Source organism: Lacerta agilis, chromosome 2, assembly GCF_009819535.1.
Source record: "Lacerta agilis isolate rLacAgi1 chromosome 2, rLacAgi1.pri, whole genome shotgun sequence".
Lineage (NCBI taxonomy): Eukaryota > Metazoa > Chordata > Lepidosauria > Squamata > Lacertidae > Lacerta > Lacerta agilis.
Genome location: NC_046313.1, coordinates 30,411,954 through 30,423,750, shown reverse-complemented (window position 1 = coordinate 30,423,750; position 11,797 = coordinate 30,411,954). Strand labels below are relative to the sequence as shown.

The 11,797-nt window shown below is 47.4% G+C and overlaps 1 protein-coding gene across 5 annotated transcripts in view; it reads right to left on the bottom strand.

Moving 5' to 3' along the window:
• Positions 1–1,813: 1,813 nt before the first annotated feature.
• The window catches only part of RAB37 (RAB37, member RAS oncogene family), a 64,383-nt gene continuing 54,399 nt past the window's right edge, over positions 1,814–11,797 (bottom strand). For all 5 annotated transcript variants that reach the window (XM_033139241.1, XM_033139240.1, XM_033139242.1 and 2 more), the window contains 7 exons: positions 11,199–11,240; positions 10,444–10,510; positions 9,303–9,355; positions 7,907–7,972; positions 3,975–4,031; positions 3,300–3,376; positions 1,814–2,098 (listed from right to left, as the gene is read on the bottom strand). In XM_033139241.1, coding sequence (XP_032995132.1) covers positions 1,993–2,098; positions 3,300–3,376; positions 3,975–4,031; positions 7,907–7,972; positions 9,303–9,355; positions 10,444–10,510; positions 11,199–11,240 — 468 coding nt within the window. In that variant the 3' untranslated portion in view covers positions 1,814–1,992. The remainder of the gene's footprint in view (positions 2,099–3,299; positions 3,377–3,974; positions 4,032–7,906; positions 7,973–9,302; positions 9,356–10,443; positions 10,511–11,198; positions 11,241–11,797) is intronic.

Here is an 11,797-nt window from a genome sequence, read left to right as displayed (position 1 = left end):
CAAGAAAACCCATTTACCACACACCAACGAAAATTTGGGTTTCCCGCACGTTGCTGTTTGCTCTGATTGAGCTTTAAAGAGTGAGCTTTCGCAGGGGATGCGCCGGAGCAAAAAATAAAAAATAAAATAAAGGATGCAGAGCTTTAAAGCATGGGCCATGCCTGGAATGCGCGGAGGAAAGGCAAGTGCGGAATGTATCCCATTCACTAGGAATATATCCCATTGAACTGAGTGGCACACACTTCAAAACGAACATGCATGTGGCCAGGCCTCAACTGCACACAGGGGTCTTTGGATCACATAGGAATCTAGGAACATAAGAATCGCAACTATTGCTTTGTGTGGATTTGCTGCTTCTGTTGACTACGGCTATATTTGAGCTACAAGAGCACTCTATAAGGCAGGGGGAGGGCTCCAGTTCCCATCGTCCCCACCCAGTAAAAGCAATGGCTGGGGATGACAGGAGTTGTAATCGACCAACATCTGGAAAGCCACAGGTTCCTAATCCCCGCTGTAAGGCATGATTTCTGAAAACAGCTCTGGATCACACCGGTGGAGACTTCTGACACCATGCCGCATGGAATGGTGGGTGTTTGTACAAGATGGATTAAGTATTGCATGGGCCCAAATATAGATCTCCGGGGGCTTACTCTTTCAGCCACGCTGCTTGGCTGGTATGAACTTGTGCGAGGGAGCTTGCTTCTCTCCCAGAAACCCAGGCCCTGCTTGCAAGAAGGAAATTGAAGGAGCCCAGGGTGGGGTGGGGTGGAATCACCGTATGCTGCTCCACCACTTCCCAAAGCAGACAACCTCTGAAGTAGCCAACTTGTGCGTCTGAACGGAGCAGCCTTGGCCAACCTGGTGACCTGCTGGACTGAAACTCTCAGCGGCTGAGGCTGATGGGAGTTGTAGTTTCAAGAGATTTGCAGGGCACTGGGTTGGCCAAGGCTGGAACAGAGGGAGCCAATTCTTCTCCCCATCCTGCTGCCTTTCAACTTGCTGGGCTTCACTTTGGCAGAGGATCTTGGTTTGAACGGAACGAAAAGCAGAGTTGAGCTTTCTAAAGCTTTCCTTTGTTTCTAGCCAGTAACAGATGTATTTGCGCAGAGCAAATTTCTTTTCCAAACCAACCGGGGTCGGCAGCATTTTCCTGACGTAACAGGCACACTAGGAATAATACTTGGATCCCTCAGCCCTTTCCTTGGGGCAGAGGGAGGAAGGGAGGAGAAGGAAGGCAGCCCTGACTGCAGGATCTTTGGGTGTGGGCAGCAGGAAAGAGCCAGAGGTCAAAGGAAATATGTCTACTTTTTCTTTACTGGACACTCCTGCTAGTTTCATTTTAACATCTAAAGCGTCACCTTTGTAGGGGAAGCAAAAGGGTTGCCGTCTCTCTCCCCCCACCCCACCCCGCCAGTCATGTCACTGCTATTAAATTAACCCTTTAGCTCAGTCGGACCTCACCCAAAATGCTCCTACGGACATTGCCAAAGGACACCTCCTTCTGCGCAGATCCTGCTTCTGCATCTGAGGTCAACCTGCTGGCCTGGGAGAGGTGGCCCTGTCTAAATAAGTCATGATGCTCTGTCCAGGAATCTTGAGTCCAGGCCAATTCCTTGCCTCCACAAAGACTAGGCCTGGCCAATATTACAGATCCTGACCAGCTCCACTTTGAGCAAAGGTCGGCCGATCCTGAACTCGAGTGCATTTGGCCTTTGAAGTAACACTTTGCGCACAACCACACACTCACTCTCTCTCTCACACACACACACCCTCCTTCACACATGCCTGCAAACACACATACACCCGGCATTTAGAACCTGGAAACGGTATTCTCTAAAACGGATTGTCTTTGGAGAGCGTCCGCAACACAGCTCCTGCCCGGCGTTGCTGCCAAGCTGCCAGTTCTGCTTCTTGACCTCTTTTACTGTGCACTTGGGGTCCCCCGGGCTTCCTTTGGGTCCTCCTCCTCCTCCTCCTCCTCCTCCTCCTCCCTCAAAGGAAGGCACAGCAGCTGCTCCTCTTCTTCTGAGACTCTATATAGTCATGGATTTGGAACCGGGGCTCCTCTGGCTGCTTGACGGCTCGTTGCTTGAGCTCTCTGGAAGCGTAAAAGGAAAAAAGAAAAAAAACACCGCTCAGGGGCTGTTTCCGCTGAAGGATCCCTCCCTGCCCAGAGAAACGAGCAACTTGGCCTGTGGAAGCCTCGCATCGGATAAGAACAAAGGGCAACACCTTCCACTGAGCCAGACAATTGGTCCATCAAGCTCAGTTCTGGAGGACAGTAGAAGCACACTGGACAGCCAATGTGCTGTAGTGGTTGAGAGCGGTAGACTCGTAATCTGGGGAACTGGATTCGAGTCTCCACTCCTCCACATGCAGCTGCTGGGTGACCTTGGGCTAGTCACACTTCCTTGAAGTCTCTCAGCCCCACTCACCTCACAGAGTGTTTGTTGTGGGGGAGGAAGGGAAAGGAGAATGTTAGCCGCTTTGAGACTCCTTTGGGTAGTGATACCAAACTCCTCCTCTTCTTCTTCTTCTTCTTCTTCTTCTTCTTCTTCTTCTTCTTCTTCTTCTTCTTCTTCTTCTTCTTTTTCAGGGTTTCAGACCAGCCCTACCTGGAGGTGCCAAGGGTTGGACCTGCAACCTGGGCCAAGCAAATGATCTGCCACTGAGCTCGCAAGTCATCCGTTTTACAGATGTCAAGGGCAGTTTAATGGGGCGACTGGTCACATCACTGGCACAGAGAGGTGCTGCTGCAGACCTGGCCTCCTGTCAGTGACATCACTGCTGTATACCAAGGGGTGTGTGTGTGTGTGTGTGTACAGGGAGGCAGCAGGGAGGTTGGGGTAGTTTGGGCACACCAGTGGAAGTGCAGGATTGGCTCTGCTGCTGTATCTACACCTCCCTGACCTTATCCCTGGTACCCAGCAGCGATGCCATTGTTAGGAGGCCAGGTCTGCAGCAGTGCCCTGGCTGCTCCTGCTGTTTGGATATGCGAGGCCAACCTTCCCCACCCCAACCTGGTTCCTGCCTCATGTCGTTGGACTACAACTCCCATCATTCCTGACCATCGTTCACGTTGGCCATTCTGATGGGAGTTGGCATCCAACAGCATCTGGGGTACACCAGTTTGAGGAACGCTGCTCCAGACCACAGAAATGAATGCCACCTCAGTCCGCTTGGCCAACACATCTCATGGCAGAACGTGATAATCTGATAGCAAGGTGGTTTATTTCTCTCTTATTGCTACCTGCTAATTCCAGGAAGCGGAAGCAAACTGACTACAGCCTGTTACTCACTTTGCAATGGCCAGAAACGCCAGCTCCACGTTCATGCCTGTCTTCGCACTGGTCTCCATGAAAGGCACTCCATATTCCTGAGGAGAAGGTGGATAAATATTGAGGAGATCTTGCAAGCAAACCTGGTAAATCCTTGCCGTGGACAATCCCCCCCCACCCTTCATTTAATTCAATATTGTATCCCGCTTCCCCAACAACTCAATGGTAGCAACAACAGAATTAAAAACTAGCAAATGTTAACAGACGCTATAGCCATATCAGCAACACACTAGACTATAAAGGCAAACAAACAAATTCGTCACACAGTTAACTCAATCCAAATTCACAGTGATTCAAAATATCAGAAATAATTGACCACCAGCCCTTTGCTCTGTCTGGGAAGGGGCTTCTTCAGCCAGTGCCGCAGTTGCACACTCCCAAGCAGCGAGATCTTTCTTATTTTTTTTACTCTCGGCTTCTTTTCACCCTCAAAGAGAGAAATCAATCACTTCTATGTTGTTTCTGGAGGGAAGGGGGAGGCAAGGGAACCTAGGAGCCTACCTCCACCCCTCCCCGAACTTTCACCTTAAAGTGTGTGGGTGTGTTTGGAGATATCGCATTTTAGTGAACTGTCTCTTTAAGAAGGTGGCTCAGCACCACAGGGTCCGCAAGTGGTTTTTGCATTAGTTCACTCACCCTGGCTAATGATTCCCCATCTTCTGTTCTTATCACTCTCTCGCTGCTCACATCGGCCTGCCAACAAAAGGGAAGATATTCAAGAAGGGATAGGATCAGAAGAGTCGCCAACAGATCAAACCTCTAGGAAACTGGCTGCTCTTTGGGATCTTTCGATGGGAAGTACCCAGGTCTGCCCTCCTGGTGGATTCTATTACTGTATTTGGATAAATCAATAAATGGCAGTTGGACATGGCCACCCCAGAATAGTAGTGACTTCTTCATCTGAGTAGGTCTTACCTCCAACAGAAGTGTCCTCTCTGATCTTAATACCTATGGCTTTGATATACTACACCGCCTCCCTCCATGCAGAAACAATACAATAAGCTAGTATTTCTCAAACTTGGGTCCCCCAGCTATTGTTGGACTATAACTCCCATCATCCCTAGCGGTCAGGGATGATGGGAGTTGTAGTCCAACATCAGCTGGAGAAACACTGCTAAGCACAGCAGCAGCAGCAGCAGCAGCAGCAGCAGCAGTCCAAGGAGGCTTCTTCCCATGCCACTGAAGTAAGGGTTAGGTCCAGTGAGCAGAGACAATTACACAGATTCCTGCTGCCCAGAGGGACAGGAGGGAAAGAAATCTAGGAATAACACATGTTACCAGCCCAGCACACACAGCTCTTGTGGCAAGGGAAGAAGCCACTCGGAAGGGGCTCCTCCTGAGAGCCAGTGTGGTGTAGTGGTTAAGAGTGGTAGACTTGTAATCTGGTGAACCAGGTTCGCATCTCCGCTCCTCCACAAGCAGCTGCTGGGTGACCTTGGGCTAGTCACACTTCTCTGAAGTCTCTCAGCCCCACTCACCTCACAGAGTGTTTGTTGTGGGGGAGGAAGGGAAAGGAGAATGTTAGCCGCTTTGAGACTCCTTTGGGTAGTGATAAAGCGGGATACCAAATCCAAACTCTTCTTCTTCTTCTTCTTCTTCTTCTTCTTCTTCTTCTTCTTCTTCTTCTTCTTCTTCTTCCTGTGCTGCTGCTGCTGCAATATCTGGGAGGAGTGGCTTGGCTGGGAGATGTGCCACTGTGGACCTGACCTCTTGGTAGCGGGTGCCATTGCTGGGTAAAGGGATGGTGTGGGGCAGGATGGTGGCGAAGTCAGCATGGTGATGAGAGCCCAGTGCTCCTGCTGGTGCATCCAAACTTCCTGCTTCTACACCATCCTGGTACCCGATGCTGCTGCCAGGAGGCCAGGTGTGTGGTGCCACCTCTCCCCATCAACCACCGCTGACATTCGGCAAGCCCACCTGACATGCAAAGGTTTGCCTAGTGCTGACTCCGCCAACAGAGAGCGATGCTGACATGGGGGCTGATGCTTCTGTTTGTTTCGAAAGATACAGGTGAACTTCTGTGAAAAATTAGCCGGTAATGATAAAACTGATTTATGTCTGCAGCACATGAGCACCTCAGCTATGTGACACACAATATGCCCAGAGTCATTTTCGGATTGCCCCTTTGTGGAGATGGAATCCATATAGTCAGACATCGGATTTTCGCAGAAACTTCCTTAGTGTCTTTCAGATAAAGTGAGTACAGTGGTACCTCGGGTTACAGACGCTTCAGGTTACAGACTCTGCTACTAACCCAGAAATAGTACCTCAGGTTAAGAACTTTGCTTCAGGATGAGAACAGAAATTGTGCGGCGGTGGCATGGCGGCAGCAGGAGGCCCCATTAGCTAAAGTGGTACCTCAGGTTAAGAACAGTTTCAGGTTAAGAATGGACCTCCAGAACGAATTAAGTTCTTAACCTGAGGTACCACTGTAATGGCCTGCTGAATAGCCATTGGCAGACGCCTCCAGTGTTGGGCGCCCTCTGCTGGCTGGTGGTGGCCAGGAAGGTTCCAAGGCCAATAGAATGCATACAAAAACAACAGTAACGACATGCAAAGGTGTCTCATGTATGCCATACAGTATTCCATTTCTTGTTTCCCCTCCTCTCTGTACTTAATCGCATGCTTTAACCTCATCATAAAGGGAGCATCTGTACCCAATCCATCATCACAATTAAAATTTGTATACTTGTAGATCTCAGGGCAGTTCACAGTATTAAAATTGCAATATAAAAAGCACAACATACATAATAAAATTAAAAGCAAAGACGACCCAATAATCCCCACCCACATTCCACAACACATTTTAAGAGGGCATTATATTAAAAAGGGCACTAAAATATCTGCCATTTTCTATCTGTTGGTTATTTTATCTAACCACCCGCTTCATCCGGTGGATTCAGGAAATGTTGCGTTTTGGAAGTACACTTTTAAGTCCAATTCACAAAATAATTTTGGCATGCTATCATGTGGTTTGCTGTTCCTGTGGTGATCCTTTCACCTGCCCTGAAGTTATCCTCTGCTTGCTTAACTGGGAATACAGGTGACAGAGCTGCAATGTCTTCCATAAGCACTTCTAAGTGAGAACAGGTTTGTGAATGCCAGTGACAGCCATCTAACCAGAGCTGTCCCCTCTTTCAAGAGAGAAAGGGGTGATAGTTCCATGACCTTTTCCCTCCCGCATGACTTAATCTAAATACTTACAAATGTAAAATTTCCCACTGACCAGCATCAAAGATAAGCAAAATAAATGATACAGTTCCAGGTCGCCGTGCGTAATGCGGGCACGCGTAACTCGAACGCACGTAAAAAAAACCCCCGAAAACCCGCAAGTCACACAATTTGAGCGCTTCTGCGAAATGCGCAGGAGCGTTCTGTGCATCCAGCGGTCACGCATACTCCCGTTTGCTCCGGAAAACACTTCCGGGGGCGGGAGTGCGTATCCCGAATGTACGCAACATGGGTATGACTGTAATGTTAATTTCTATACCACCCTTCACCTGAGGGTGATATAGTTTACAATATAAAAACAAAAAATGCACAATTGGGTGATTTAAAACAGTCTCCACCATCCAGAAGAAGAAGAAGAAGAAGAAGAAGAAGAAGAAGAAGAAGAAGAAGAAGAGGAGGAGGAGGAGTTTGGATTTGACATCCCGCTTTATCACTACCCGAAGGAGTCTCAAAGCGGCTAACATTCTCCTTTTCCTTCCTCCCCCACAACAAACATTCTGTGACATGAGTGGGGCTGAGAGACTTCAAAGAAGTGTGACTAGCCCAAGGTCACCCAGCAGCTGCATGTGGAGGAGTGGGGAAGCGGACCCGGTTCACCAGATTACCAGTCCACCGCTCTTAACCACTACACCACACTGGCTCCTGGTGTCCTACATCTGTTTTGGACCACAACTGCCATCAGTTCCACGTCAGCTCTACTTCCCAGCAGTCCATATAAGAAATATTCCTGAAAATATCTCAATCCTTGCTCAAAATACAACCCAGAGCCATCTTGCATGCATCTCGGTGCTGTATACATGTGGGCTCTGCACAGAAGCATGGCAGGGCCTGCATTTCACAGCCTTTTGGCCCCCCACTGCTTAGAAAATTGAGTTTGGGTGTGTGTTTGTTTTTGGTGCTGTGCTGCCAATTTTAGGCGCCGCTTGATGCAACAAATCTAGAGCACGAAAGCTTTCGCCACAACAACTTGTGCTACATGCAACAGGGCTCTTTTATTCTTCATCTCTTACCCGGGTTAGACAATGAAATCCAATCGCACCTCTGCCACTGAGACTGCTGGGAAGTGCAAACACAGAGCAAGGGATGGCGGCAGAAAGGCTCCCAGCGCATGAGGAAGCAAGGAGCCTCTTCACGGTGCTTGAGAAAAGCAAGTGCTGGAGGGAGTTATCAAAAACGAGAGGTGCCAGGATAAAGAATTCCTCCAATTATGTGCCGACCACAGAATAAGACTGTGCAAAGCACGCTAGGAGGAGATAGCTCAGAGTCAAGGAAATAAAGGGGGAACTATCTGCAAAGCAAGAGCAGGTCTGCATCACCTGTCAGGAAATGACACGCACCTTGTTGCCTAGCAACATAATGACCACATCCTTTTGGGCATATTCGTGAATCTCTGTAAGCCAGGCCTGTAAAGGGGGGGGAGGAAAAGAGGGAGAAGAGAGAAAGTTTAGTGTGGTGTGTCATGTAGTGAGGCAAAGCACTGCGTTCAATAAACGAGAGCTGGAGGGGAAACGAGACACGGGACAATGGGAGTTCCATGGGGCCTTAACATCTGACATAATATCAACAGGCCACACACCCCTCACCATGGTCTAGACTCTCTTAAGTGGCTAGACCACCATCATGATAAGTAGATTCAGGCTGCAATTCCACAATTGCTTACCTGGGAGTAAGCCCCATGAAACCTAGTGGGGCTTGCTTCTGATTAGACATGCATAGCCTTTAGTCCCCTGTCTGGACCATGCAGGCAGGTGTGTTGAGGGAGGAGGGCTTTGCTTAAAGGAGTGGGGCAAAGTAAGGTCGCCCTCGGCAGCATTCCTTCGTCCTAACCAAGGGTAGTAAAGCCAATTCCATACTGTCCTATCTTGCGTTGCAAGACCAACCTTAGATTTAGCCCCACTGGTGACCCCTAAGTCAAGGGGGGGAGGCATTTCTAGCGCACGGGCCTGCCAAGCGTTCAAATTTGGCTCGCAAAGCAATTTCAAGCCACACCCATCTGCCCCACAGCTGTCATCATATGGCTGCAATGCACAATCTGGAGCTGATGGTCCATTGGTAAGGGAAAGCAGGGAGAGGCAAAGCCTGCCGAGTTGGCTACGTGAACGAGCTCCATGCAGGGAAAACCCTAACGCAACTTATGCATGGGCTACATGCGGTGCTTTGAAGCCCCAAAACCGGGACTTCAAAGCACCCCATCACCTGACGTAAGGCGATTTGACCCATGAGGCTGGGATCTGAGAAGGATCTGGCCCCTGGAGCCAAAAAGCTTCCCCACTCTCCCGCCTGAATCCCTATACCCCACCTTCAAGCAACTCTAAGTATGTGTAACAGAAACAAAATGTATATCTTTCCACTGCTTGCCCTCCTTTCTCCTATCCTCCTCCTTCAACTCCCCTTTATAAAATTGAGACTGCAAGCTCCCCAATCAAGTTCCTAAAGAATTACCAGCTTTTCAACTGCAGCTATGCTTTGCTCAGCCCTTTGATGTGCAGGTGATAAAGTTTCATCTCCTCGCTGTGAAAAGCTCCTGTTGTTTTCTGCACATCAAACTGTGGGGCTGATAGAAAAGCAGCCCAGGCTGGGGTTTCCCTTTCCTTTTCTGGCTAGCTGGCAACCCTAAGCTCTTATCTTGATGCTTTGATGAGCAGAGGAACGTCCCGGCAAGTTGGGATAAGCAAGGGCTGCGGGATCATCATACTTTAGCACCGGATCAAATGCAGGCGGTTAAACACCCACCCGGATATTATCAAAGGACATTTTGCTGGTGATGTCATAGAGGAGGAGGAGTGCTGCAAGACAAAAAGAAAAACGTTTGTTTCCCCCACAAAAAATTATCATGTTTTATTCCAAGTCAAACCACTGGTCCGTGTACCCAAGTATATTATATTTATTCTATAAATTTATACAGCGCTTGATTGCAAAAAGGACCTCAAAGAGACTCTGGGGAACCTGCCACCCTCCAGATGCTGTCAGACTCCAGATTCCAGGAACCCCCGTCAGAGTAGCCAATCGGTCGGGTGTGATGGGGGCTGGAATCCAGAGAGTGACAGCTCCCCCACTCCTGGTATACTCTGATTGGCAGCGATTTATCAAGGTCATCAGCCAGGGACACATTCCCAGCCTTGCTGCCTGCAATTCTTTTAATGGAAAATTATGGGGTCACATTTTACAGGCGAAGTGTGAGCTGCACCATAACAACAACAACAACAACAACAACAATAGCATTATTGATTCTCACAACGAAGACCTGCCCTGCTAAGAATATCTGCTCTGAAAACTGGAAGACAGAAGAATTACCAACGATTGAGGAATGGCAGATGAAAATGATGGACTATATGGAGCTCGCAGAGAAACTTCGTGACCAGAGGGACGACGCGGTGGAAGAAGATTGGAAGAAATTTAAATTGTATCTAAAAAACTATTGTATGATTGATAATTAGATATAACTAGGAAGGAAGGCTAAACTGTAGATTTAGAGTAAGGTTAAGTGTTTAAGATAGATGAATTTGAGTTAAGAAAATTAGTTAAGTTTAAATAGTTAGGTAACTTTTATAGTAAATAAGATTTTGCAAGATGTTTAGAAATTACTAAAGATGATAGACAAGGAATGCGGGAAGAGGAGACAGGAGGAAGTCTACATACAATGTGAGAGACAATTATTAGATATAAGAAATGAGTTTTTAATGTTTTTGTTGTTGTTGTTATAGTTAGATTTTTAATGTTAGGGTTGATCCAATGTGATGATTATGTTTGATTATGTTGTATTTGTTTTTTGTTTTATAAAATTCAATATATATATATATATATATATATATATATATATATATATATATATAAATATCCGCTCTGATGCAAGATACCCAACTGGAGGACGTACCCTGTGCGTCTCGGTAGTAAGCATGAGTCACGCTTCGGAACCGCTCCTGGCCTGCCGTGTCCCAGATCTGCAACAAGGCAAAGTCAGTAAATCACGAGAAAGACCTTCACAATATTGCATGAGCAGGAACCCCAATGCCAACCGAGTGGCAGTGCAGCGGGGAAACACACATACACAAACGAAGCAAAACGATAAGGAACGGAACAGAAATTTTCGCAGATAAGGTCTGGATGGTTCCTTTCAAGGAGAGGGTTCTGCTGGGTTCTGTCTAGTGGAACCCTGCAGGGTTCTATGTCCCATAAAACCTGCAGGGTTCTATATAGGGCCAGGTGTACACACAGGTAGATGAATCAAAACCAAGAAATTAAACTGAGACAGTGATGAAATTGGTTGGTATGTAATCTGACCAACCTGTGGCCAGAGGCTGTTGGGCTGCAGCTCCCACCATCCACAACTATTTCATACAATGTATTATTTAATATGACATTGTGATTTTCAAATGCAAAGAGAAACAGGGCTTTCCCCATGGTGGTGCCCTGGCTGAGGGACGCCTTAGATAAATGCAGTAAAAGGTCAGTGGGCAGAGAATAATAATGAGAATTCATTAAAAAAAAAAAAATACACGTAAATGGCTAGCACGGAGGCTGTACTCCAGCAGGGACAATCACCAACCCACATGCATGCCGAAATCCCTCTACCTTACTTGGAAGACGTTCAGGTGATACGCAACATCAGTGTAATTTCAAGAGACCTACCTGCAGTTTCACCTTCACACCATCCACGGTCACCACTTTGTTCTGAAAGAAAAATAAAATAAAACAAAAACACACTAGTGTATAAAGCGGAATAAATGGCAGGAACTAGAAAGTCTGCTCTGCCTTTGCCTTTAGACACAGGAATCTTTACAGATGCACTTAATGGTCATCAGAAGGGGAGCTGCTTCAGGCCAGATACCAGTTTTCAAAAGTTTAAAAGACAGATAAATATTTCACAGGAACAGACACAGTGACTCTAATCACTATACCACACTGACTCTCTGGCGGTAATTGCTTTGACTGGCTGGGAGGTTTGATCAGCAGGGTGAATCTTGCCACTAGCAGCGCCCCCATTGTTCAGTGCCCCATTGAATGACCTTGCTACGGTATAAGGCAGGGGTCAGCAACCTTTTTTAGCTGTGGGCCGGTCCACCGTCTCTCAGACCATGTAGTGCGCCGGACTATATTTTGAAAAAAATATATATGAACGAATTCCTATGCCCCACAAATAACCCAGATACGCATTTTAAATAAAAGCACACATTCTACTAATGTAAAAACACCAGGCAGGCCCCACAAATAACCCGGATATGCATTTT